General features: G+C 55.3%; 1 protein-coding gene across 4 annotated transcripts in view; it reads left to right on the top strand.

The window, feature by feature from the left end:
* The window catches only part of ARAP1 (ArfGAP with RhoGAP domain, ankyrin repeat and PH domain 1), a 69,074-nt gene that overhangs the window by 25,382 nt on the left and 15,803 nt on the right, over positions 1-27,889 (top strand). For all 4 annotated transcript variants that reach the window (XM_012456906.3, XM_012456909.2, XM_012456908.2 and 1 more), the window contains 14 exons: positions 2,561-3,116; positions 14,874-15,043; positions 15,635-15,702; positions 16,271-16,401; positions 16,502-16,645; positions 17,341-17,410; positions 17,699-17,819; positions 18,267-18,469; positions 18,876-18,982; positions 21,388-21,587; positions 22,685-22,770; positions 24,197-24,379; positions 25,447-25,621; positions 26,717-26,851. In XM_012456906.3, the coding sequence (XP_012312329.2) occupies positions 2,605-3,116; positions 14,874-15,043; positions 15,635-15,702; positions 16,271-16,401; positions 16,502-16,645; positions 17,341-17,410; positions 17,699-17,819; positions 18,267-18,469; positions 18,876-18,982; positions 21,388-21,587; positions 22,685-22,770; positions 24,197-24,379; positions 25,447-25,621; positions 26,717-26,851 (2,305 nt within the window). In that variant the 5' untranslated portion in view covers positions 2,561-2,604. Of the gene's footprint in view, positions 1-2,560; positions 3,117-14,873; positions 15,044-15,634; positions 15,703-16,270; positions 16,402-16,501; positions 16,646-17,340; positions 17,411-17,698; positions 17,820-18,266; positions 18,470-18,875; positions 18,983-21,387; positions 21,588-22,684; positions 22,771-24,196; positions 24,380-25,446; positions 25,622-26,716; positions 26,852-27,889 lie in introns of those variants that run through there.

The raw sequence follows: 27,889 nt of genomic DNA, 5'->3' as shown, positions 1-27,889 counted from the left end.
GAATCTTCAACATTGAGTTTTAGAATGCAGTTAATTTAAGAAAACCTTTAATGTAAATTTAAAACCAAATAAACCATTGTAGCCTTCATAGGCACTTGCCTATTGCTTCAGGAAAACCACAGGTAACAATAAGATCACAAGCCACTTTTTTTCTTTTTAAAAGAATTATGGTAAAATGCACATAGCATAAAGTTTACCATCTTAAGCATTTCAAGTGTACAGTTCAATAGTGTTAAGTATATTCACATTGTTGTACATAAGTCAATTCTAATTGTATAAACTAATGGCACATATACACCATGGAATATTATGCAGCCATCAAAAACGAGTTCGTGTCCTTTGTAGGGACATGGATGAACCTGGAAACCATCATTCTCAGCGAACTGACACAAGAACAGAAAATCAAACACCGCATGTTCTCACTCATAGGCGGGTGTTGAACAATGAGAACACATGGACACAGGGAGGGGAGCACTATACACTGGGGTCTGTCAGGGGGAAATAGGGGAGGGACAGCGGGGGGTGGGGAGTTGGGGAGAGATATCATGGGGAGAAATGCCAGATACAGGTGAAGGGGAGGAAGGCAGCAAATCACACTGCCACGTATGCACCTATGCAACAATCTTGCATGTTCTTCACATGTACCCCAAAACCTAAAATACAATAAAAAAAAGTGGGTTTATAATATGTTTTAACGTGGTGAGGTTGATTCCTACTCTTTACCCTTCCCACCCTCTTCCTGCTTCCAGAATTTTCCTGACTCTTCCTGCTTACTTATTTTCCCACATGAATTTTCAAATCAACTTGTTTAGCTTCAAAAAAAAAATCTGTGTACATATTTAATTGGATTGTGTACATTTATAAAGTAACTTAGACATCATTAATCGCTTTGTGTTGTCTTCTGTCCGGAATTTACTACGCCCTGCCGTTTGTCCAGGTCTTCTTTTTGTGCCTCAATAACACGCCCAATTTTTCTTCCTACAGCTGTTGTTTATCTCTTATGAAATTTATTCTCAGTGTTTGCTATTTTGTGATGCTCTTGTAAATGGGGTCTTTCATCTTGGTTTCTACCTGGTTACTGCTTATAAATGTTGATTTCTGTTGTATTAATTCTGTTTGTTGTTTTTTGTTTTTTTTTTTGGAGACAAGAGTCTTGCTCTGTTGCCCAGGCTGGGGTGCAGTGGCATGATCTTGGCTCATGGCAACCTCTGCCTCCCAAGTTCAAGTGATTCTCCTGCCTCAGCCTCCTGAGTAGCTGGGACTACAGGTGCATGCCGCCATGCCTGGCTAATTTTTTGTATTTTAGTAGAGATGAGGTTTTACCATATTGCCCAGGCTGGTCTCAAACTCCTGTTCTCAGGCAATCTGCCTGCCTCATCCTCCCAAAGTGCTAGGATTACAGCCACGAGCCACTGTGCCCAGCCAGTCTGTTATATTAATTTTGAACCCAATAACTGAAGTCTTTACTGGTTGTGATAGTTTCTCATCCGAGCTTCTTGGGCTTTCCAACTCAACACTCACATTATTGGCAATGAATGGATAGTTTATTTCTTCCTTTCTGATTTTAATACCTCTTGTTTATTTTTGTTGTCCAGAGCTTTCAGAGAAATGTGAGGAATAATAATAACAACAGTAAAATGGATATCCTTTTCTCATTTAGGAAAGTATCAATTTATTTCTTTTTTAGTAAGATTTTGTTTGTGTAAGTAAGCTGGATATTGAGTTTTATCGTATGCCTCTCCAGTGTCTGTGGAGATAATCAGATGACTTTTCCCTTTGATCTGCTCATCACCTCTTCCGGTCACCTTCTCTTCACATCACCTCTTGACTCTCACCAGGCTAGGAGCTCTTAATTGCAGGGTGCAGGGGTGGAGCCTGAGTCCTCACTGCCTAGTGCCAGGCGATTTTGAAAGAATGAATGAATGAATGACCTTAGTGGTGAGAGGATTTACCCAATTCCAGGGCCAGGCCCCCAGAGGCCATGTGACTGATGCTGAATTTACTCACCTCCTACAGCATTTCACTTCCTCCATGGGCATAGGGGTAAGGGGAGGCTAGTCTGGGTTCCCAGACTGGGCTTGCAGGAGAGACCAGCAGTGGCGTCCTTCAACGCTTGCTAAGCGCTTATCCTGGCCCTCACTGGGAACTGGTACCTCAGAGAGAATTGGCCCTGCGCTGGGTCTTGCAGAAGGCAGTGGGGAGGAGGTACCAGACATAGCACCAATCATGCCACTGGCCAGTCTCATGGCAGTGGCTGAGGCCGTGTGTTGGGGTGTGGGGTGGTGCCGATCCCAGAGATCATGGAGGGTTTCCTAGAGAAGAAAATGTGAGCTGGATGCTGGGATAGCACAGGGGAAGGGGTAAGGGGGTTCAGGCAGAGAGAAGAACCTGTGTATTCAGAGACCTGGCAGTGCCTGGCCTTGCCTAGCACATGGAGCACAGGGGAGGAAGCTCCAGCACAGAACTTGAACCTATGGCTTGAGAGCGCCGTGCAGGCTGCTGGTGAGGGGACCACTCTCGGCAGCCCTGCCTCTGACCTGTGCCTGTTTGTCTATTCCAGCTCTGGACAGAGCCCTGCCAGTCGGGCCTCTGCTGGCAGGAACCATGGCAGAGGCTGGGGATGCTGCGCTGTCGGTGGCCGAGTGGCTGCGGGCATTGCACCTGGAGCAGTACACGGGGCTCTTTGAGCAGCATGGCCTGGTGTGGGCCACTGAGTGCCAAGGCCTCAGCGACGCCCGCCTGATGGACATGGGCATGCTACTCCCTGGCCACCGCCGCCGCATCCTGGCTGGCCTGCTCCGTGCCCACACCCCGCCGGCCCCCGCACCCCGCCCCACCCCACGGCCCGTGCCCATGAAGCGCCACATCTTCCGCTCACCACCTGCGCCCGCCACTCCACCTGAGCCTCCGCCTGCCGCTGCTACAGAGGATGAGGGGCTCCCCGCCGCCCCGCCCATCCCACCCCGGAGGAGCTGCCTTCCACCCACGTGCTTCGCCGCCCCATCCACAGCCGTCCCAGACCCGGTGCTGCCCCCGCTGCCTGCTAAGCAGCATTTGGCAGAGCTGAGCGTTCCACCCGTGCCGCCCCGTACCGTACCCCCCCGCCTGCTGATGAGGTGAGTGGATGCCACCCAAGGTGCACGGGCAGAGGATCCCAGAGGCTTGATGAGGAGTTTGTGGCCTTTGGTGCTGGGATAAGAAGGGCGCTTCGGAAGTGCAGGGAACACTGCGCAAAGCTCGGAGGAGGAGAGAGCTGTCTGGGAACTCGGGAGGAGGGAAGAGCTGTCCAGGTACTCAGTGTAGTGCTGGGGCTGTTGGGCACCTGCCGGTGAGGCCTCCAGATTTCTGTCTTGGGTGGCTGGGTGGACAGTGCTGCCATCACTGATCCAGAGACCCAGGAACAGAAGTGAGTGTGAGAGGAAGTCGAGTTCAGCTTGGGACCTGGCAGGCATGAGCTACTGCAGGGCATTAGGAGGCAACACATGGAGGAAACGGAAAGCTGGAGGGTTGGGCTGGGCTGAGGGGACTGCCCAGGTCCTGGTGCTATGCTCTTTCATACCCTGCTGCCTTCTCCCACTGCCAAATGTCACCAAATCCCGGGACTCAGGCCTCATCCTGCATGCCCTCCCTCTCAGAACTGTTTCCCCTTCTGGGCTCCTGGTACCCTGTGTTTTTCTTGAGCTTCCCCTAGCTCCCGTGGATGTTCCATGTTAATCTCCTTCACAGGCACCCTCCCTTCCTGCCATCTACTAGGGTGCCCGGCTGTCAGGGAGCACCCCCAAACAGGGTAGATATGTGTTCAGGGTGAGGGGGATTTGGTGGAGCACTTGGGTGAAGTCAGGCTAATCTTGGAAGGCTTCTTAGAGGAGGAAGGGGTGTGTGGAGAGCGGTCTCCTGGTCCCCGTTGTTTGTTGCAGGGCACTCTGCTGGGCTCTGTGCTTCCACGGTCTCATTGATCCCTGCATCAGGACTCCTGGGAGATTTGTGTGCTGGCTTCACGCAGGACAGGAACGAATCTGAGAGACAGCGGGCGGGGGGCCCTGGCTGCATCGAGGCCAAGTGTACAGTCAAGGGGGCCTTGTAGGGAGGATCTGGGAGATTCTTCCCATCCAGGGAGGAGCATTAAGTCAGGGGGCCTTGAAAGCCGAGCTAGTGCTGTGGTGTTTTGAGTGTTGATTGGTAGAAGCACAAAAAGGGTACATGCTCGTCCTGGGTTTACACAGCTGGTAACAGGTATAGGGTCTCTTCAGGAGCCTGGAGGGAAGCTCAGACGGAAGTTTCCTGGTGCCCTTGCGCCCTCTAGTGACCATTCTTCTGTATGCAGAAGCAATTTCTATTTCAACCCCATCAGCTGGTGGAGGAGAGAGAGAGGAGATAGCAGGGAGAGAGGATAGAGGAGACAAAGTCTGTCTGTCTGTCTCTGGGGTTGGAAGTGGGTGAACAAAGGGAAGAGGCAGGGCCCTGGCCAGGTCCCCTCTCAGGCCCTTCCTGTGACCCCCAGTCGGGCAGTAGAGGCCTGGGTTCCTGCTTAGGAGGCAGGATGCCTGGGTCGGGCCCAGCTAGCTGTGTGACTCTGATGAGGACCTGCTCCTCTGGGCGTGTTTCCCCATCAGGTGCCCTCCATGGTCCTCCACAGCCTTCTGGCCCCTCCTGGTACTGACATCTGAGTTCAGGAGGCTTGCTGGGTAGGATGAGAGCCCTGTCCACGCCCCTGGGCCCCAGGGTACCAACCCCTACTCTCAGAGCCTGTGTGAACGTAGCCACTTAGCCAACATGAGGAGGAGGCCAGGCCCCGTGGTCAGGAGGAGGCCAGGCCTCGTGGTCAGGAGGTCTGGCCCCTTGTAGTTTGAGGGCCCAAAATTTGTCCTGTGCTAAGAGAATTGGAAGAAAATTATTTCCTGCAATTTGGAACTATTTCTTATAGCAGAGTAGGGTAGGGGTAAGCTGCCAAGCCTGGCTTTCTGTGTCTGGGGGTCTTTGGTAGTTGGAGTTGTGGGCATCTGCAGTCCTCAGCTTTGTACTCACTCAACTCAGAGAATGTACAAAGTCTTCAGAGCCCTGTGGTAGAAAAACTCACAGCAGATGGAGCCTTATGTGAACCGGGTCCTGTGGTGATCAGGGTGGGGGCCAACATGGAGCCTGACTGGCCACCCTGCCCCTTCTCAGACCCTTCCTGTGACCCCCAGGCTCCATGGCATGTGGAGGAACACTGTTCCTGCCCACCCCCTTGTGGGAGTCCCACCACAGTGTCACATGACATGAGCTTCCTACCCCTGCTTGCAACCCCTTGTGATGGGGAACTCACTCCCTCAACCTTGGGGCATTTCACACAGGTCATGTGGTGGCTGAGGCCTGTCATCTCCAGGCTCCCTCGTGGAGTGTGGGGGCGGATGGATGCGTGTGCACGTGTGTACTCTCAGGGTCTTGAATCAGTGTGAGGCATGCCTGGGGCCGTCTGTATGTGCACCCATAGAGATGGGTGTGGGTGGCAGTGCAGGCTGTCAGGGTAGTCGTGTGTCTGTGCGTTTATACATTCAGACGGGTTCTGAGAGTGTGTGATACTAAGATGTAAAAGCGTGTAGAGATTTGTGCAGTTTCAGTGGTGACATGAAGTGGTGTGTTTGTGAGTTTATGGGGACCTTTGTGCTCACATGTACTGCTGTGGTGGGGACCCCAACAGTGTGTGAGTACATGTGTGAGTGTGCACATGCTGTTTGAGCAGTAAATGGCCTGTGTGTTATTTGTGCACTGTCAGACTTGAGGCAGTGTGTGCATGTGTGTGTACATATGCTGCCACGAGAGTGAGCCCATTAGGATGTCAGCTCCACTGGGGCCAGGATCCTGGTCGATTTTGTTTGCTGCTGAATTTCAAACATCTAGAATCATGCTGCGTGCCTACTGGGCCCTCGGGAAGTATATCGTGTGGGTGAGTAGATGAATGCCAACGCGAGCTTGCGTACTGGCAGGTGCTGAGCTTGGGGTGCATGTGAGTAAACATGCATGTGACTCAGCACCCGGTGGGTGCCCTCAGCACAGCTGGGCCTCACCACCCCAGCTCCCCTTCCCCCATCCTACTACCCAACCTATGTCATTCCAGATGTTTTAGGAAGGGAGAGGTCTTCAGAGGAGACAGGTGGGGAGAACGGGGCTGGGATAGGATTCTAGGCCACAGACCAAGCTTTAGGCAAATCAGAAAACAAGCAAGGATGGAGTTCCCTCCTCCCTGCCCTGGCATGGCCCAGGACTCTCAGAACCAGGCTCATCATTCTGCCTGGCCTGGGGGAACTCCACATCACCCCCAGAGTCTGTACCCCCTGCCATTATTATCATCATTATTAATAGAGACAGGGTCTCTTTCTGTTGTCCAGGCTGGAGTGCAGTGGTGCCATCATAGCTCATTGTAGTCTCGAACTCCTGGGCTCAAGCGATCCTCCCACCTCAGCCTCCCAAGTAGCTGAGACTACAAGTGTGCGGTACCACATCTGGCTAATTTTTAAATTTTTTGTAAAGACGAGGTCTCGCTTTGTTGCCCATGCTGGTCTCAAACTCCTGGGCTCAAGCAATCATCCTGCCTTAACCTCCTCAAGCACTGGGATTATAGGTGTGAGCAATCGCACCTGGCCCCATACCATTAATTTAAGCTTGTGCTGGGGAGCTTGCTGAGGAGTCCAGAGATTCTGAGAAACTTGCCCAGAGTCACCCAGCCTGGCAGAGGGGAAGCTGGTGTCCAGACTCTGCCTCCTGGCTTCGGGTCAGGTTTACTCATTGCAGACATGAGCCCTGTGAACTGGCTTCCCTGAAGGTGGCAGAGGGGTCATTTCTGATGTGAAGTTCCAAGGTCACGCCGCAGATCCCCTCCCAGCTTGCTCTGGCCTTTGGTGTTCCTCTCTAATGCCTAGATGCTTGGAGGCACCTCAGGAAGAGGGAGTGTGTGCCCAGAAGGCAGATGCCCAGCTGGAGCCATGCTGCCAGGTTTCCCTCCTGTGCCCTTGACTGCCCTGCAGCCCGGCCAATCCCTGGTCTTCCTGGAGGCTGATCACTTGTTGCCAGGGCAGAACTTGCGCCCTTCAAAGAGCCTCTTTCCCAGCCTCTCTGGGCCTCCTTATGTGGGTGGGGTGGGGGAGAGGCCACCGCCAGGGCTTCTCAGGACTTCCTGGGCGTCCACCCTGTGAGACCTTGTAAGAGCAGTGGACACTGTTGGTTGTCCCATCCCAGTTTGGGAGGGGGTGCAGCCTGGGGGCGGGGAGGAAGTATCTGCCCCGGGGGATTCTGGGTGACTTTTCTCTTTCTCAGTGTTCAGGAAGTGTGTATGTTGGCCACGGCTACAGGGGGTGGGGAAGGCAGAAAGCAGGAAGTCTCAGGAGGACCAGAGCTAGGTGCAGACACACACACACACACACACACACGCTCTTTCTCTCTCCCCTCTCTCCTCTCTCTGTTCCCTCCTGGACAGATCCACAGTTATACACAGAAACACACAGACACACACACACACACAGACACACAGACACACACACACACACCCAAACGTAGAGAAGTGATTCCAAAGACTTAAAGATGTAAATCACAGGTGCAAAGCCATACCTGGACCCTTACCGCTAAGAGAACGCAGCCTCAGACCTACCCAGGGGCCAGGGGCCAGGGGCCAGGCTTGCAGGTACACGACATTCTTGGGCATACGCATCCGTCTGGCCAGAACCGTGGGAGTCCTCAGCCCCAAGACCCGGCAGGCATCTGAGGGTGAGCGAGGAGCCATTGAGGGGCTGCCGTTGCTGTTGTTGCTGTTGGCAGGTAGGAGGGAGGCCCTGGGAGGGCTGGAGCCCCTGTCTGTCACCTCTGGCCTGGTTTTCTGTGCTGCTCTCCTCTCCCTTCTCTTTTTTTCTCGTAAGGCTTTATCTTTCACTTTCTCCACCTCTTCTCTTTTTTCCTTGCCTTTTCCTTTTCTCCCCGTCTCTCGTTCCTCCCTTTCCCCTGGGCTTTCTAGGTCTCCACCTCCCCATACACCTCTCCTGGGTCCACCGGGAGCCCACAGTGCCTGTTTTCTGTGATTCTGCCCCACAGAATTCTCCTCTTTGGGGTTCTGCCCCTTGGGGGCCTGGTGCTAATCTCCTCAATTCTCTGCTCCCAGCTCCCGGCACCCCTCTGGTGATTCCCTCGGGGAGGCTTGGTTTGGCTTATCTCACTGTCAAGTTCAAGGGTGCTGTGATTCTGAACCTCCCACCTCAGACCTCCCTCCCCTGGGTGATGGGAAGATAGTGTGCTTCTTACCTCTCCTCCCCAGGACTGGTGCTGTGGTGGGTGCTTATGGAGTGTAGGGGGTGGACTCCCCTCCCCTCAGTTACTGTGGATCCCTGATGAACTCAACAATCCTGTGTTCGGGTTACTGGGGACATAGGCCTCTACCAAGTCCTGTCCACGCACCCTGTGCTCTCCAGCCCTGTCCTTTGCCCTCAGCTCATCTCTTCCATGGGGCCCAGCAGATACCTGCACTTGCTCTTTCTGCCTGGCTGGCCTGGACCCAGGAGGGGCTCAGTGAGCTCCCTGAGGACTGAACTTCCTCCCACTTCTTCCCTCAGGAGCCAGCCCAGGGCCACGCATGGGATGTGCTTAGAGCTGCTATGGGAAAGGAGGCCTCTGCCACCTCCTGCCCAGACAGGGCTGGCCTGTGGGAAGCTAAGTGTAGGTCTGGTGGTGGAAGGCCAAACAGGTTGTGTGGGCTTAGAGGAGGGAGCGGTTTGATGGACTTCCTGGAGGAGGAGGCCTGTCCTGAGCACAATGGAATTAATAATCCCAGGTCATTACATGAAAAAAAGCCCCCAGCAGAATGCTTGGCATATAGTGAGTGCTTAGCAAGTGGTAGCTGTTGTCCCAGGGAGAAGTGCTGAGAGCTGGGTGAAGACGTGGTTGTGAGGATGGGCTCCAGGTTAACTGGGCGCTGCTATATGGAGAGGCTGGGGAGCTGCAGACCTTCTCCAATGATGAGGATGCGAGTAGGGTGGTGGTCATTCAGCACCCACTTGCTGAAGCCCCCTCTCTGCTGGGTACTGCTGGTAGCATGGAGAGGACTGGCCCTAGGGACTCTCAGCTTGTGCAGAAGTTGAGAGGCAGACCATGGACATCCCATTCTAGCAAGTGAGACCCTAGAAAGGGCTGTCTATGCTGGGCCTTGGCCAGAGTGAGCAGAACAGAACCAGGAGAGTGCTGGAGGGGATGACCTTTGGGTCTCATGATGGAGGAGGAAGGGAAGAAGCCGCAGAGGAAGCAGGAGGCATAGGACTGAGGCCTAGGGCCCTGAGCAGTCTAGGGCATGACTGAGGAAGCGGGCAGCTGGGACAGTTTACCCATGTGGAAAGGGGACATCAGGGTGGGACACAGATGTCTCCAGATCATTGGACCTGCAGCCTTGCTGGTGAGAGTCCAGGGGCTGGGATTGGGCCAGGTCCCTCCAACGCCTGTGTGACATCTTGTGGGGAGGTGGTGACTCTAGGAAGGGGTTGGGTCTGGGTTCTTAGTCCTCTGAGGCAGTTCATTGAAGCAGACATACCCATATGACCATATTGAGTGATCGGAAGTGTGGAGGCTCAGGGAGCCCCAGGGAGACCCCAGATCAGCCTGAGATGAGAGGGGAGACTTGCGATAGTGGGGAGGATGGACGTATGATTTGGGCTTTTTGTAGGAGGAGTCAGAGTTGGCTGGGCAGGGAAGGGTGTTCCGGGTGGAAGGAACAGGGTATGCAGAGGCCTGTAGGTATGCATTGATAGACTGCAGCTCAGTCAACGAGGGCTGGAGTGTAAATAGGGAGTGAGTCCAGTGTCAGCCTGAGATATGCAGACTGTCCCACTCTGTGGCCTTCCTGCCCTCAAAGTGAGACCTGGTTCTTTTGGCCAGAGATTGGTGTAGATAGAAAGATAGGAAGGGGCAGGGGTGAAGAAGGAGGTGGCATGAGAGGCTGCTGAGGCTATGAAGCTGGTTCCTGGCTCAGCCTGTAGGGCCTGGGTCTCCTTCAAGGTGAAGAGGTTGTGCTGATGCCATGTGCAATTATCCGCCCTTTACTGAATTATCAGTAAGCCTGGAGACAGATCAGTGAGGAAACTGAGGCTCAGAGAGGAAGGGATCTGCTCAAGTTCCCAAACCAATGAGTGTTTGAGCTGGGTTCAAGCCCAGGTCCGCCTGGCTCCCAGGCCCTCTTTCTAGTTAACTGAGTGACCACACATCTCATCTTACCTGGGACAGGCCCTATTTGTGCCTGCTGCCCTGACGTAGTTATTACTAGTGCTTCTTTTAACTCTTAGAGGTGTTTCTGGTTATTTTTTATTTTTATTTTTTTTGAGATGGAATCTTGCTCCGTTGCCCAAGCTGGAGTGCACTGGCGCAATCTCTGCTCACTGCAACCTCCGCCTCCTAGGTATAAGCAATTCCCTGCCTCAGCCTCCTGAGTAGCTGGGATTACAGGCACCAGCCACCATGCCCAGCTAATTTTTGTATGTTTAGTAGAGATGGGATTTCACCATCTTGGCCAGGCTCGTCTTGAACTCCTGACCTTGTGATCCACCTGCCTTGGCCTCCCAAAGTGCTGGGATTACAGGCTTGAGCCACTGTGCATGGCTGTGTTTCTGGTTTATATGATTAATTATGTGGTCACCCTCCTCTAACCCATTCTGGCTTGAGACCCTCCCATGTCCCATAACCCCCAGCATGAGGTCTGCTGTGTATGTTTTTTCTGATTCTATAAAACAGATTTAGGCTGAACCAGCCCCTTAGCTGCCTGGCGTGCCTAGTCTCTGGGGAATAGTGGGTGAGCAGGTGGGTTCACATGACCCTTGGGTAGAGGAGAAAAGGCTGAAGGAGCAGGGAGCCAGGGCTGCGGGGTGAGTGGGGAGAAGCTCTGTGGGAGAATCTTGGAGGTCACCTAGAGGAGGAGGCCCGCTGAGCTGCATTTTGATGTGGAGGTGGGCTTCTGTGGGCTATGGGAGGGAGAGGGGAGAGGAGGAGGAAACTGTGAGTGAAGGCTTGGAGGTATTGCCATTGAAGACAGGGCCCAGTGGGTGAGAAGTCAGTGAGTGACATCCCAGCTGGGCCTCAGCTGGACCTCGGGTTTGGAGCAGGGCCTTACTCTTAGTGTTGCAAGCAGTGAGAGGCTGGGTCTCCAGTTATGGCAGGGACATTCCTTGGGCCCTATTCTTGGTAGGGGGTCACTGCCCCTTCCCTGGGGTTTTCCCATATGTTGTGCCTTCCTGAAAGCACTTCTCCTTTCCTGGGCTCCGTCCTGACTCAGCAGTGCCCTGATATCCTGTGGTAAGCAGGCAAGCAGGGAGCAGCCAGGAGGCTTCCTGGAGGGGGTGGCTAGAATTTCCAGGAGGCTTCTGAGAGGCCCCTTTATACCACCTTCGTGAGACATGGTCCCTTCCCTGTGGAAGCTCTGCTGGGAGAGGACCCTTTGCATCAGTTTCCCTCTCCCTTCCTGCCGTGGTCAGGGCAGTGATGTGTTCCCTCTCAGATGGGTCCTGAGTCCTGGTGGCCCGTGGGAGGAGGCTGGCCTCAGAGAAGCCCTGGGACTCTGGCATGGCGTCGTTTGCTCGGCTGTGGTGCTGGGCTGCCAGGGCTTAATCCCCGCTGTGGCACCAAGGACGAATAACCTAGCATTTCTTTGCCTCGGTTTCCTCCTCTGTAAAGTGGAATCATGATGAGCCTTACCTTACAGAGCACCTGTAATGAGTAGATAAATGAAGAATCCATGTCAAATGCTTAGAAAACGGCTGGGAACACACATGTGGACACATGTGCACATACAGTTAATGAATCCAGGTGTCTGTAAGTCCCTGCTGAGTGCTGGAGATACCCCAGTGAGGAAGGAGGGTGTGGAGTTTGCTTCAGGGAACCTGCTTGCTGCCCAAGATGGGCAGACCCCTCGCAGCGGATCAGGACAGTGGTGGGAGATTCACTGTGGTGCCAGAGGAGGGGCCGATGCTGCCGGACCCCAAGGATGAGGATGAGCAGGTGGGCAGTTTTTCTCTATGGTACCACCTTCCCCTCAGCTCTGGCCCTCAGACCTGGGGGAGCTTTGGGAGCCAGACCCCTTCAAACCTGCTTGGCATTGGAGGGATGGCATCTGTCCCCACCTCTCTGGACTGAGGTCTGACTGGCTGTGGCCTGACAACTTAGAATTCTGCTCTCTGCTGATCCCAGGCCTGGCCTCCAAGCCCCTTCCTCTTGGGCTCTGGGAGACAGCAGTGATGGATTGATTTACTCATCAAGAAGTCTCTAAGGGAATCACAGGTGGCCAGCTAGGGCCAGCACCCCAGGTCATGCTGTTGGGCCTTCGGGCACTCCCTCGGTCACTTGGTCATTGTTTATCCCTTCCTCCTGCTGCCTACCTACCCACCTGTCCACCCACCTGGCCCTCATATTCTTGCTACTGACTGGGCTTTGGGGGGACCAAGTCAAGTGCTGCCCCTGCCCCAAAGGGACTCAGGTCATGTGGGGGAGATAGCCTGGTACAGTGCCTACCAGGGGGTCTTCATAGGTCCAGCTATGAAAGTACATTCCGACTCAAGACTCCCATGGACCCCCCATTGGCCTCAGATTCCCAGAGAGGCCCGTCAGGTAGGGAGCAGCTTGCCACCAGGGCAGTGACAGGCCTTCGTCTGCCGAGGGGTCCCTGAAGTGATCCGAGTCACAGCCCACGCAGCTGTCCAGGGGCCGTTCTCTGTGGCCCTCCAAGTGACAGCTCAGGAATGAAGGACTGGGTCTCACAGCGGATAGTGACTCACAGGGAGCCAGCCGGCTTTGAAAGCTCTTGCCTGAGGGGCCAGTAGTCTTTTAACATCCCCACAGCTGTGGCTTCAAGTCCCTGCATGGGATGTGCCCAGTTTGCGGAACACCATACTGGGAGAAGCTCAAAGCTCCGGTTTCTCTACCAGGTATAGAATCTGCTTATAGTTTCTCTCCGTCCGGACACTGTTTCTGCGCAGGCCGTGCTGCCAGAGGCAGTGGTTGCCTGGTAACGTGGCTGACATGCTATCGTTTGTAGGTTTCCAGGGGAACAGAGCTGGAAACCTAGCTGAAGGTCAGCTCTTCCCACAGAGGAGGAAAGGGTTTGCTTAACTTTTATCTACACTTGGAGAAGAGACAAGTGCAGTAGAAGGCAACGTAGAAGAAGCCAAGTGTCCTAAGAAGCTCATAAATTTTGGAGTCAGGGTTCGGATCTTGGCACAAAGGAAATACTTTGAAAAATGTCATTTAGAATCATTTGTATGAAGCTCTTAATGGAGAGCTGCATAAAGGAGGGGTCAGGGACGACTTTCAGAGAAGGGCAGTGTGGTTTTAGAGTTAAAGGATTGCTTCCCACCTCCCAGAGCGGGTGGGAAGAATCAGGGGAGATGGGAAGATTGCTTGATGCCAGGAGTTCAAAACCAGCCTGGACAATGTAATGAGACCCAGTCTCTACAAAAAATTTAAAAATCATCCAGGCATGATGGTGCATACCTTTAGACCCACCTACTGCGGAGGCTGAAATCAGATGATCACTTGAGCTCAGGAGTTTGAGGCTGTGATCATGCCACTGCACTCCAGTCTGCCACAGAGTGAGACCTAGTCTCTTAAGAAAAAAAGGTTAAAAATATGAGTGGATGTTCCCAGGCAGAGAACAAGGAGGAGAGTGTTACTGGTGGAGGCCACCGCAGGAGTAAAAACCTGGCATCATGACCACGCCCAGGCAGACCCTGTCACTGCCTCCCAGCCCCTCCTTGCTTTCATGGTAGCTGCACACCGTCAGCCATTGCCAGGAACATTAAGGCAACAGACAAGGCCAAAAATAACCCAGGGAAAAGTCGCCTATCCACCCTGATTCTCCTCCTTGGCCCCTGCAGGACACCGGCAGAGACAGCTCGTGGGGCCAGGCCTCCAGGGCTCAGGCACCTTGTTCCGGCATGTGGTGCCCGCGCATCCTGTGTGCTGGCACGTGACACCTCCTGTCTTGGTTAATCCTCCTAGCACTCTGCCAGGTCGGTGATAGAGCCCCCATTTTACAGAAGAGGAAACTGAGGCTCAGAGGGGCTAGGTGCTCACCCCAGGACACACAAGAACTAAGAAACTAAGGCAGGATTCAAATTCATGTCCTTGATGCCAAAGCCCTTCAGAAGACAGCCTGTCAGGAGCAGTGTGATCTGTGCTGAGACAGAGGGGTACACTGTATGCCTGTGAGAGCCCAGGAGACCCTGAACCTGGCCTTGGAGAATCAGGGGAGGGTTCCTTGGGGAGTGGTAGCAGAGGTGAGGAGCTGGTATTGTGGGAGATGGGTCTGGTGGGAGGAGGTGAGTTTGAAGAGTCTGAGGGCACCAGGAGGTAGTGAATATCCAAATCTGGGCAAGAGCAAGGTGATCTTGAGTCAGAGACCCACAGTTCGGGGCCTTAGGAATTGGTTTCTGAGGCTCTGGACTGTGCCTCAGGCCTTGCAGCCCATTTCAGTCCTGTCCCTTCTCTTTGCCATCAATGCCTTCTTATCCTTAAAAGCTCAGGTCAAGTATCACCTCCTCCAGGAAGCCTTCCCTGACTCCCCATTCTGGTCTTTATCCCTCCTTCAATGTGGAGACCCAGTGGGCGTATGTGACTAAAAGCTAGAGCGTTGAGGATGGGTGACCACCTCATTCAGGTCAAAGAGGATGCCTGCTTCTTTCAGGCTTCGGGGAACTGGGAAGGGTTTTGCCTCACCTCATTTGGGAGATGAGGTGAGGAGGGCGCTGTGCAGGAGGGCTCCTGTCTGTGTGAGTTTGTATAGTGCCTGAGTCTGGCTGTAGTTCAGGGGAGCTGGGGCTCAGTAGGTTTCAGTCTCGGCTCTGTTGCTTAGTGATGCCCAACTTTTGTTCTGTTCCCAGCCTGCCCTCCAAGGAAGAGGAGTCATTGCTGCCATCATTGTCATCCCCTCCCCAGCCAGAGCCTGAGGAGCCCCTGTCCCCCCTCCCCCAGGCACCTCCCCATTCCCTGTCTCCATCTCCCTGTCCCCCGGAGATACCTCCGAAGCCGGTACGCCTGTTCCCGGAGTTCGGTGAGTGCTGCAGCCAGGGGATGTGGGTCTGGGGAGGGCCGGGGGTCTCTGGGATCAGGCCCCTGGAGGGTATGCAAGGCTCACACTCCTTTCTGTGCAGCCCTGCCACCAGCCCCCTGCATGGCCATGGGCAGGTCACAGCTCCCTGAGCGCCATTCTCTTCATCCTCACGATGGAGACAGCACCCACCTGCCCCACCTCCTGACTGTTAAGTGTGGAGCCATGGCTGGCTTTGTCCATGGTCTGATTTCCATGGTGTTGGGTGGTTTGCTTTTCCTGGGGTTGGCCGCATTTCTTGATTTGTGTTGCCCTTTTAGCATGTTTTGGACAGTCCTTAGCCTGACCCCTAACCTCACTGCTGGCTCAGACCTCTCTGGTGGCCCAGCCACTCCTTGGCCACCCCTTAGTGCTGTCTTATGAGGCCTGAGGGTATAAATAGCACTTCCCATCCCCTGCACCTTTTCCTGAAAGCCAGGGAGAGGTAGAGGCGGGGGTCTTGGCCTGGGGGAGGCTTTGTGAAGCCCAGTGTGGTACCCCAGGAGAGGAGGCCAGGCCCCTTGCCCTGAGTCCCCCCAAATCCTCTCTTACCAGATGACTCTGACTACGATGAGGTCCCAGAGGAGGGGCCAGGGGCCCCAGCCAGAGTGATGACCAAGAAGGTAGGACTGGGCATAGGACTGTCTGCCTGTCAGTGTGTATGTGGGGTGCCCAGCTGCCTTTCAGACCCTGGGGATCACCAGACAGAGAGTGGGCAGCCATTTCCTGGGAAGCTTCTCCTTCCCCCACTTCACTGTCTCGCCATACAGGGCTCAGGAGTCACATGCAGCCGCAGTGCCCTGGACCTGGGGTCCGGGCTCTGGTGTGGCTCCCCAACCCTCTGCTTTGGGAGTGTGTGTCCTGTCCTGGAATGTCTGTCTCTGTTTTGCTTCTTGCGTTCTTCTGTCTGTCTGTCTTGCCTCTCTAGCCCTCAGTCTTTTTCTCTGTTCTTTCATCTTTCTGTTTTTGTCTATGTCCTAGGTCCGTGTCTGCCACTGGCTCTCCTGTCCCTGTGATCTGGGTCCCTGTGTGATCTCAGCTGGCAGGGGGAGGGGAATGTGAGGAAACAGAACTAAAAGTGCTGAGCTGTGTGGGTTTGGGCTGTGCGGACAGAGGGGGCGTGGCAGCCCCTGGGTGGGTGTGATCTGGGGCTTGAAGGGAAGGATGACGCTGAGTGGGTCTTGGGGGCAGGAGGAGCCCCCACCGAGCCAAATCCCACGAGCCGTGCGCGTGGCCAGTCTGCTGAGCGAGGGGGAGGAACTGTCTGGGGACGACCAAGGGGATGAGGATGAGGATGACCACGACTATGAGGGCGTCCCCAAGTGAGTGTCTGGCCACCCTCCTTCCCACGGCCCAGCCCATCCCCAGCCTGCCCCCTCCTCACCTTCTCAGCCCGGCCCCCATCCCCTCGTCTCTTGCCAGTGGCGGATGGCACACCAGCAGCCTGAGCTTGCCCTTGCCCAGAACGGTTGCTGCGCCACACCCCATGGACGGGCCGCCTGGGGGCGCCACCCCCATCACACCAGTCATCAAGGCCGGCTGGCTGGATAAGAACCCACCTCAGGGGTGAGTGAGGCCTCTTGGTTCCTGCTGTGCTCTGCATGGGGGCAAGTAGTGTCCAGGACTCCAGGACACTGGTATCACAGATCTGAAAACCAGAAGGGCCTGAGATGATTTGCACAGGTCTCCCTCCAGGCTGACTGTGACCACCGATGAGTCCCTCCAGACCCATTTTATTGCCCTGAAAATGGGGAAATAGCTGAGCATGATGGCTCATGCCTATAATCTCAGCTCTTTGGGATGCTAAAGTAGGAGGTTTGCTTGAAGCCAGGAGTTTGAGACCACTCTGGGCAACATGGCGAGACCTTGTCTCTACAAATAAATTTAAAAATTAGCCGGGTGCAGTGGCTCATGCCTGTACTTCTAGCTACTTGGGAGACTGAGGTGGGAGAAGCACTTGAGCCCAGGTATCTGAGGCTGCAGTGAGCTAGGCCTGTACTACTGCATTCCGGCCTGTGTGGCAGATTGAGATTCTGTCTCAAAAAAAAAAAAAAAAAAAAAAAGGGATGTGCTACTATGAGACTGACTTTGATCACTCTTGCTGTAGATAAAGTCCATCTTCTTGCCAGTGGCCATTTGGGATCCTTCCTCCCTAGAACCTGGCTGATCCTCACACTGAGTGTGGCTTCCGAGGGCTGAGGTGGTCCTGGAACCTGTCCTCCCTTCCCCATCATTTGCCTGTTGTCCCTCTACCTCTCCAGATCTTACATCTATCAGAAACGATGGGTGAGACTGGATGCTGATCACCTGAGATACTTTGACAGTAACAAGGTGAGGCCTGCGTCAGTCCCTGACACGACCCCTACTCCAGCCTAGGCTGGATCCCAGCACTGGAGCGAGGTAGCGTCCCTTCCCAGAGGAGTCCTCACCAGAGCTGTTGTCTGACCCCTTGACCCGTGTCCTCCTGGCCAGGGCTGCTGAGGAATGTAGTCAGGGTCAGCACAGGGTCTTGTCTGATCAGCTGCAGGAGATAGGGCTGCAGCCTTCATTTCAGCTAAGGCTGAGGGAGCCAGCAAGGAAGTGCTGGACCCCAAAATACAGCTCCTGTCTCTCCCCCAGGACGCTTACTCTAAGCGCTTTATCTCTGTGGCGTGCATCTCCCGTGTGGCTGCCATCGGGGACCAGAAGTTTGAAGTGATCACAAACAACCGGACCTTTGCCTTCCGGGCAGAGAGTGATGGTGGGGAGTGTGGGATGTTTTGTGTATGGAAATGGGGAGAGAAGACTGGAAGTTTGGCTAGAGGAGGGGGAGGAGAAGCACGGCTCATCTGCCCTCTCGCATCACATTCGGGGAGGCGTGGTCCCTTTGTGAGGTGGGCGGAGGAAGGGGGCACCCCATGTGACCAGCTCAGTGCTTGGCACAGTCACTGAGTCCTCGGAACCTCGTGATCCCATTTACAGCGGGAGCAGGCTTGAAGGGGTGAAGTCACTTGCCCAGCATCAGCGGCATAGCTGGGATTGGAGCCTGAGCTCATTCAAGTCAGAGAAGTCAAGCAAAGTGATGGGGGGGGCAATCTGGGTGGGCTTTCTGGCAGAAGTGTTGCCTGAGGACCCTAGGGCCAGGAGACACCTGAGGGGCTCCCTGCCAGGCCCACCTTGAGCTTGCTCCTCCACCCTTCTCCTGCAGTGGAGCGGAAGGAGTGGATGCAGGCCCTGCAGCAGGCCATGGCTGAGCAGCGTGCTCGGGCACGGCTGTCTAGCGCTTATCTGCTTGGAGTTCCAGGCTCAGAGCAGCCTGACCGCGCTGGCAGCCTGGAGCTGCGTGGCTTCAAGAATAAGCTGTATGTGGCCGTGGTCGGGGACAAAGTGCAGCTCTACAAGAATCGAGAGGTGCTAAGGGGACTTGGAACCTCTCCCCTGCCCATGCCCTCCTATCCTGCCCTCTCTCCCTGCCCCAGGCCCACCTGGGGCCTGAGCCCTGCCTTTTCTGTTTCCTCTTTTCCTACACTGAGCCCAGCCCTTTGCCTGGATGCGTCCTCGCTCCCCACAGTACTGACCGCTTCCCCCCGGCTCTGAGCAGTGCCCTCCAATCCCTGACCTGACCCCTGTGCCCATGCATCTCTGCTCATTGCTATGTGGGCCCTGAACCCACAGCCTTTTACTCTGCCCAGCTTCCATGTCCTCTCCTGGGCACCCTCCAGTCCCTGAGTTGCACCACCTTCCCTTCCTCTCCCCTCCTGAGCCTCATGCCCTGCCCCCAAAGCCCTGCCCTCATCCCTTCCCGCCTACCCTCCAGGAGTACCAGCTGGGCATTGGCATCACCTTCATTGACATGAGCGTGGGCAACGTGAAGGAAGTGGACCGGCGCAGCTTTGACCTCACCACACCCTACCGCATCTTCAGGTGACCCCCCCTCTCCTTGGCTCACCAGCGCCCTCACTCCTTCCTCATGTTTTCCTTTTGGGCAATGTGGGAAGCTGTCCCTTCTTGTGGGATGGGTTCCCTCTCCCTGCCCTGCCCTGCACAGCCCCTCTCCTGTTGCTCGCTAACCCGCTGTGATCTCCCTCCCTTCTGAGAGGTCTCTCTCTCCCTGTGCCACTTGGTCACTGCTGTGCTCTCCTGCCTGCCACGCTGCTCAGGGGTTGCCTGTGCTGGCCTCCTGCACCCACTGCCCTGTGCCTGTGCCACCCCGGGAGAGTGCTCTTGTCTCTCATGAGGGGCTCCTCAGTCTCTGGGCCCCCAAGGTTCTGCCATCTCAGTTTCCTCTGACCTCAGCTGTCCCTCGGTGTCTTTCTCTGTCCTCTGCCCTCTCCCTGGGCAGCCTTGCCCATTCCTAGTCCTTCAGCTGCTACCTCTGAGGCACTGAACTGTGCCTGGCTTCTAATCCTGGGTCCACCAGAGACTAGCTATGTGACCTGGAATATCACCTGTCCTGTGTGTGCCTCAGTTTCCTGAGGAAGTCTTTGTAACACTGAGTAGTAACTGCTCAATAAATACTAGCATCACCCCGCTCCCTCCCAGCTCTCTGCTCTTAGCCCAGGTTTCTGTCTCCAGCAAGATCTTTCTGCTGAGCTCTGGCCTGCATGTCTGACAGCTATGGCCATCTCCTCCTTTCAGCAACCCGCTCCTCCTAGGGGCCTGTCTCTCCAACCAAGAGCGAAGGGCCCGTGCCTTTCCTTTTTACCCCAATGTGGCCCCATCCCTCTGCTGTCACCCTTCTGGCCTGGGCCCCACTGCCTACCTCCTTACCCTTGGGCTGCCCATGCCTGTCCATCCTCTTTACTCCAACTATGTTGACTGCCATGGGGGCCTTATTTTTCCTTCGTCTTGAGACGAAGTCTCACTCTGTCACCGAGGCTGGAGTACAGTGGCACGATCTCAGCTCACTGCAACCTCCACCTCCTGGGTTCAAGCAATTCTCCTGCCTAAGCCTCCAAAGTAGCTGGGATTACAGGTGCGTGCCACCATGCCCTGCTAGTTTTTGTATGTTTTTAGTAGAGATGGGGTTTTACCATATTGGCCAGGCTGGTCTTGAACTCCTGACCTCATGATTTGCCCATGTCAGCCTCCTGAAGTGCTGGGATTACAGACGTGAGCCCCCACGCCCGGCCGAGAGCTAAGTTTTTATTTGCTCATTTCTTGCATTTGAAGTTCTCTTTGATGACATCCTTGGCCTGAGATTCTTTGCCATAGTCCTTAACTACCACACTGCAGCCCCGCCTGATGGGTGTTCTCTGATTGTCAGTCTGAGAGGCCTGCCCGTTTCTGGGTTTCTTGTTGCCCTAACGTTAAAGAGGTGGACTTGGTGTTCTGCACAAAGGGCCTCCCCCAGCTGGCATGAGTGGCTCATTGCACTCGGGCGCAAGCACAGGAAGGCAATTTGGCAGCTTTGCGAATTCCACATGCGAGGCTGTGGAGGAGGAGGTCTCCAGCACCTCCATAAAGTGGCGTTCACGGCCATCACACCTCCAGCTGCGATGCCTTCCTCGGTTGTGGCAATGGGTTATGGGTGAAGTGGACTCAGGGTCACATGTGTCACTTGGTGGTGGCAGGGAAAGAGCCAGAGGGGTCTTTTTAAAAAAAAAAAAAAAAAACTTTTTAGGGACAGTCGTCCATTTGTTGTTCAGCCAGGGCCTCCCACCCTGAAGAGCAGGGCATGCTGTGGCGGCCACAGGTGTCTGGGTATGTTGGGCCAGTGGAGTTCTTTGTGGAGTGGGGTCATGGAGCATGTCACAGTTGGGCTGGGACAGGAATGAGGATGGGAATGGTGGAGGGGTCTTTTAAGGACATCTCTGTACCCTCCCCTCCTCCCCACTGAAACCCTCTGTGGGTTCTCCATTATCCTCAGCATGTACTCCCTCTGCCTGGTGCAGGCCTGTCCCTGTCCGCCTCCCAGCCTCTTCTCTGCTAGTCTGCCCTCCTGTCTGCAAGTCCTGGAATGCCCCATGTGCCATCCTGCCCCTTTGCACATGCTGCTCCCTCTGTCTAGAATGCCCTTTCATCTCTGCATCTGGCTTAGCCCTTCTGATCTGTCCAGTCTTAACTCAGGCATCATTTTCTTCCCAGCAGCCTTCATTCCCCGGGCTGGGCAGAGCCCCCCACTGGGCTCCTCTGCCCCCATACGGTTTCAGGTTCCTGGTGTCCTTGCCTTTGTCCATGCCTACCTTCCCTACCAGACCTAGGATGCCTCCCTCTTCTGCCTAAGTGCTCCCAACACCTTGTCCCCCACTTCATTCTGTACCTCCTCATGCTGCCCCCAAATCCCTCTGAGTCCATCCCCACCAACCTCCCCACTCCTGTGTCCCCAGTTTCTCTGCTGACTCGGAGTTAGAGAAGGAGCAGTGGCTGGAGGCCATGCAGGGAGCCATCGCCGAGGCCCTGTCTACCTCGGAGGTAGCCGAGCGCATCTGGGCTGCAGCCCCCAACAGATTCTGTGCTGACTGTGGGGCTGCCCAGCCTGACTGGGCCTCCATCAACCTCTGTGTTGTCATCTGCAAGCGCTGTGCAGGTGTGTGTTCGGGGGTCAGGGCACCAGGCAGAGGCATGGCGGGGCTGGCCAGTTGGGATGGCAGGTGTCCTATCTGGCAGGAGGGCCTAGAGTGAGACAGCAGTCAGACAGCTGCTGTTGATGAGGCTTCTTCTGCACACCAGGCCTTTCCCCTGTGATTAGCCTTGAGTCCTTACATTGCCAGGCTGGGTTCAACTTCTCCCATCATAGGTGGGGACATGGAGGCACAGGGAGGGGAAATGGCTTGTTCAGAGTCACCTGGCAAGTAAGTGAACCCAGATTTGAGCCCAGGATTGTTGGGGTCCAGTGTTCCTCTCACGTCAGAGGAATAAGGGTGGCCTAGCAAGAGGAGCTGGCAGGGGCCAGGCTAGGCAGGGCTTTGCATGCAGAGGGAGGAGCTGGTATTTCTCTGCTGACTGGACGAGGAAGATGAAATGCAAGAGGGTTGAGCCCAAGGTTCATTCATCTGCTCAATCAAGGGTCCACTGCGTGCCAGACACTGCCAGATGCTGGGGATTTGGTCCTCCTGGGAGCTGACATAGTCTACATGGCAGCTGGAGGTGGCTGGAGGTGGGGATCCAGGTGGAGGAGCAAGTCTGGGGAAGTGTGCTGGGGAGGCCCTCTCTGAGGAGGTGACATGCCAGCTGAGATCTAGTGGCAGGAAGGAGTGGCCATGGGGACATGGGTGATGAGAGTCTGGGTAGAAAGATGATGGAGGAGAAGCAGGTACGGAGTTGTGATCTAATTCTGGGAGCCACTGGAGGGTGAAAGCAGGGATTGGAAGTCAGGGATATGCAATTTAAAGAGATCACCTCTGGCAGGGCTGTGCTAGTGTGGCCTGTAAGAGGCCAAGCATGGTTCCAGGGAGCCAGGTGCAGGAGGCTGGTGCAAGAGCCCAGGTGAGGATTACAGGGCTCAGTCCTGCCCTGAGGGGAGCAGGAGTGCCCTGCTGAATTCCAGAGCTGCCAGCAGGCCTACCCACTAGGGCCTGCCTATGGCCTCTCATTCCTGTCTGTCCCAGTGGACACTGGCGGTGAGTAAGTGCTCCTGTGAAGGGGAGGGCCGAGGTGATTCCACGTCTGACTGTGTGTCTACAGGAGAGCACCGTGGCCTGGGTGCTGGTGTCTCCAAGGTGCGGAGCCTGAAGATGGACAGGAAGGTGTGGACAGAAACACTTATCCAGGTGGGGACGCCCCTGCTTGCCACCTGTACTTGGGGTCTGCCCCATTCAACAGCTGCCTGGGTTTCCCAGCCCCCTCCCTATCTCAGTGACCAGAGCACCTTGGAGCTGGAAGACACCCTTTGTGATAATCTAGTGGGCGGGAATTTGGGAAAAGCAATTTTTGGCAAAGTCAGCAAACTAGCCAGTGAACTAAGAATGTTTTTATATTTTTAAAGTGTTGTAGTTAAAAAAAAAAAAAGGAAGAAAATGCAGCAGAGACTGTATATGTTTAAAAAGCCTAAAATATTTACTATTTGGCCCTTGAGAGAAAGAATTTGCTGACCCCTGATCTAATTTAACTTTCATCCATTGAAAGGTCCTGGGCAGGGCTGTAATCTGCCTGAGATTACCCAGTAGATGCATATTGACCGCCACCCCTGCCTCTTTCCATCCCACTTCCTGGCTGACCCAGGGACTTCTCCCTTACCTTGCACACCCCCTCAGTGGATCTCAGCCTTCATTTCATTTGAACTCATGTGCACCAGTGGGTATATGTGTGTATGCTGTGTGTGCACACATGTGTACATTTATGCCCCTGTACTGGAAACTCCCAAGTACCCATATGTGGTAGATACAGGGGAGAACCTGCAATGGGAGACTAGACCCAGGCTGCAGACTGCAGAGCACTTGGGGTGTCACACCCCTTTCCCACCTCTGCATGGTATGTTTGGCACAGAAGTGCTAAGGACTTTGTATATGTTAATTAACTGACTTTCAAAACAAGCCGGGAGTTAGGATTAGATTAACCAGTTTACAGACTTCGAAGCTCAGGGAGAGAAGATGACTTGCTGGAAAACACAGTAGTGGCAGGGACTGTTCTGCTTTGTTCTGTGCTGTGACCCCAGCACCCCAAACAGGATCTGACAAAGAGTCATGGTGGGGGGCCTGATGGCTGTGGAATGAGGAGCCGGATGAAGGAAGGAACTGATTCCCTGAATGCTGGATCCCCGCACTCACCCAGAATCCGCCCCCATCCTTCTTGCCCAGAGAGGAATGTCAGGGACAGGAGAGGTTTCGGAAATCCCTGCCCACTCCATTGGCTGACAGGTTAGGCACCTACCCCCAGTTAGCATAGCCTCAGAAATGCAGAGCCCCAGATGTGGAACTGGATGGGGCAGCAGCAAGGCCCCCGGGACCAGGTGCAGCGCCTGAGGTGTCCACCTGTCAGGCTGCCGACCTCCCGGGACCTAGGCTCAGAGCCCAGTGCTGGTGACGGGAGCATCCTCAGCCAACAGCAGGCCAGGCCATCCTCACCTTCCCTGTTGGGAAAGTGGGCAGATGGCCTGGCTCTCCCAGCCCCATGCCTAACAACCTCAGAAATCAAGTTTCTGCCTGGCACGGCCCCTGGCTGTCAGCTGCCCCCCTGACCTCTTGCCCACCCCTGCAGCTCTTCTTACAGCTGGGCAATGGTGCTGGGAACCGATTCTGGGCAGCCAACGTGCCCCCCAGTGAGGCCCTACAGCCCAGCAGCAGCCCCAGCACCCGGCGGCGCCACCTGGAGGCCAAGTACTGTGAGGGCAAGTACCGCCGCTACCACCCACTCTTTGGCAACCAGGAGGAGCTGGACAAGGTCAGGGTACTGCAGCTCTGGGGCCCCTTGGGACCACCCACTGTCTTTCTGCTGCCCTGTTCCTCATGCTGTCTTAACCCGTCTCATCTACCAGCTCAGGGAGCTGCTTTGGCTTATGGGGAAACTGAGGTTTGGAGGGCAGAAGGGCCCTGGCTAAGCCATATGAAAAGTTCTGGCCATGCAGGGAGGAGCTAAGCCTGACCCTTGGGCCAAGGCTACGTCCCCAGCATCTGTCTGTCTCCCTCCCGATTCCTCAGTCTCCCGCACCCCGTCCTGTTGCTTCTGAATCCTGCCAAAAGGAGTGAACTTGATGGGGATGCTATTTCCTGTCAGGCTCATGAAAAACAGCTGGGTTGCTCTGACCCACCCCCATCCACACCCCACTCAAGATGAAGCTCCGTATGGGCCCCAGGCCCTGACAGGCTGGGAGCCAAGCCTTAGGCCCTGATCTGGCTGGGCCTGAGTGGGAGGCAGCCAGCTCCAAAGCAGGGGTATGCCATTTGTGACCTCTGGTTGGCCTTCAGCCCCTCCCCCAAACCGCCCCTCCCAGGCAGACTCAGTCCAGCTAGAAGCCCGGTGGGAGCCAGGCCTCCACCTCCCAGGGACCCAGGCGTCCTGCTCCCAGCCCAACCCAGTCTAGCCTGCAAGCCAGGAGGGCGGCAACTTCCATTGGTTGGGAGGGCTGGGCAGGCGGTGAGGAATTCAAATGTGGGAGGAATTAGCTACAAAGCACCCCCCTGCTCCTCCACAAGGCAGAGGGAGCTTGAGATCCTCTGGAGGCTTCGTGGCTGACTGGGCAGCTGTGTCCAGGCCGCCAGCAAGGGTGAGGCCCCGGGCAGCTGGGACCCCTGGCCTCTGCTAGGCAGCTCCTCCTCGCCCCTCCTCCCTTTGGCCTGTCTCTTTCCTCTCTCCTTCTCTCTTTTTTCCTTCCTGTTCTCCCTTTCAGTCTGAGGATGGACTGCTCTAGGCCTGGGTGACTCCTTTCTCTTCTTTCCTCTCCTCTCCAACACCTGATTTCCCTGTGGGCCCCTCACTCCTTGGGCTGACCCTCCCCTGCCTCTTCCTAGGCCTTGTGTGCTGCAGTCACCACCACAGACCTGGCTGAGACACAGGCACTCTTGGGCTGTGGGGCTGGGATCAGCTGCTTCTCAGGGGACCCTGAGGCCCCCACGCCCCTGGCTCTTGCAGAGCAGGCGGGGCAGACGCTGCAGATGGAATTTCTTCGGAACAACCGGACCACAGGTGAGCGTGGCAGAGGATGGGGGTGTCCAGTGGGGTTTGATTTGCATGGAGCTTTCAGGGTGTGATTGTAGCTCCTCAAGGGCCCATGGTGCAATCGTGTGTGAGCTGGGATGTGCTTGAGTTTGCATGTCAGTGTGTATTTGTGCTTCGTATGCATGTTCCTCCGTGTCTCTGTCTCTGTGACTCTGTTGATGACTTTCCTGACTTGCAGCGTGGGCGTCTCAGGATGGTTGGTGGCTGTGCTGGTGCTTGTGTACCTCTGAGCCGTGCTGGATCTGTGTTTCTGGGGATGTTGAGGGCTTTGGAGAGCGTGTGCGTGTGCAGAGTGTGTCTGTGTTGCTGCCTGTGGGGTGTTGCGTTAAATTTCTCCATGTGTGGGTCACCTACCGTGGCAGCCCTGTCTGCTGCTCTGCCTGGGTGGAGCTCAATCCTAGACCTGGTTTGGGTACCACTGGCTCCCTCTTGGGGTGGGTGAGGAGGGAGCAGTGGGCTGAACAGTGCAGTTTGTGGCCCAGGCCTGGCCTCTGGGGCCATATCCCAGGACTAAGGGTGGAGCTCAGCGGCTGGGGCCCTGGGCTTAGGGCCATGGGTGGGCGGGGTGCACTGGGCTGAAGAGGTGTCCAGGGAGACATAGGAGACTACCCAGCTGGCTTGGGCTTGGGGGCAGAACCTCCCTGTTGCTGACTTGGGGAGCAGGGCTGTAGTCAGGCCGCTGCCTTGAGCTTCCTGCCGTCTGGGACAAGCCTCTTTCCAGGGATTATTACTGAGTTTGCCCAATGCCCCCCTGATGCCAGTGTGCCTGGCCTGTGCCTCCAACCTGGAGAGTGGAGTGGGCCGGAAGTCAGGGAGGCTTGCTGGAAGGGGAGGTGCTGGAGCTGGGCCTTGGGAACGGAGTGAATTTCCACAAGTGGGGAGAGGTGGAGAAACAGCCTGGGCAAGACCCTGGAGACAGGAGGGGGAGCTTGAGGCTGCCAGTTAGGGAGCTGGGGCTGGTGATTCGAAAGTAAGCCTGGATGCCCAGCCCAGGTGGGAGTGAGGTGGGGACAGCCCCTTGGTTGTCCAGTATGACCTGCCATCCTTTCCCTGCCTCCAAAGAGGTGCCTCGGCTGGACTCGATGAAGCCCCTGGAAAAGCACTACTCAGTTGTCCTGCCGACTGTGAGCCACAGTGGCTTCCTCTACAAGACTGCCTCTGCCGGCAAGCTGCTGCAGGACCGCCGGGCCCGGGAAGGTGGGTGCCGCCCCAGCCCTATATACAGGGCTTCCTGTATATAGTCTATGGTAGACAGTAGGTGCTTCATAAAGGATCCTGGTGGAGTAGGGGTGGGGCATGGCACTGCAGAGCAGGTCACTGCCAGAGTTTCTTTGGACTAAAAGAATCTTTATTGAACCCTTACTGGGTATGGGCTCTGCTGAGCATCTGGTAGTTAGAGCCTGTGGCTGTAGGGAGTTGAGGACTGAACGGAAAGCCCTATCCCTCTCTGATCTCAGCCTGCCGTTCACTCCCCAACTCAGAAGAAAATCCACCACTTCCGTGACCTCTCTGAACCACCCCCCGAATCACTCTGCCCCAGCTCTGCTGGTCTCCTCACTGTTTCTCAGACATGCCATGTCACTCACAGAATCTTTGCTCTTCCCTATGGCTGAAATGCTTTCCCCCAGATATCTGCACAGCCATCCCTGACTTCCGTCAGGCCTCTGTTTCTGCATCACTACTGCAGATATTATCCCCGACTACTTTATGCAAAATAGCACCCCCATCTCTCCCTTTACCCTACATTTTCTTCACACCACTTATCTGGTATTCATTTGCCCATTAATGTATATATCTATAGATTCTCTTCTTTTTGGCCACCACTGCCTGTAGCCCCCAGCGCCTAGAACAGTGGCTAGCACACAGCGGGCATTCTGCAGAATGAAGGGTGACTCAGGCAGAGCTGGTGCTCCTGGAGGGAGCCCATCTGTGGGGACAGGCCTGGGGACACATTGTCTCAAAGGGCAAATGTCAGGCCCTCATAGATGGGATGAGAGGCAGAGGCTGCTGTGGGAGCATTGTGAGTTAGGTCATTGCTGACAACATCCCTCAGCACCTCCTGTATGCTCCCCTCTGGGGATGAAGCCCTCCAATTCCCAAAGGGGTTCTTTGGAACTCCATGATGTTCACAACCTCTTTGCTCCAGGTCTGCCCTCTCTGCCTGATAATGTCATTTATGTAACTGCCTGAGTCATTCTTTTTGCCCTGGATGCCAGGAAGCTCTGAGCCACCGTA

This window comes from Aotus nancymaae, unplaced genomic scaffold (genome assembly GCF_030222135.1).
Source record: "Aotus nancymaae isolate 86718 unplaced genomic scaffold, 86718_ANA_hifiasm-v0.15.2.pri h1tg000059l, whole genome shotgun sequence".
Taxonomy (NCBI): Eukaryota; Metazoa; Chordata; class Mammalia; order Primates; family Aotidae; genus Aotus; species Aotus nancymaae.
The sequence above is the reverse complement of the archived record's forward strand: the minus strand, read 5'-3'. Positions and strand labels throughout refer to the sequence as shown.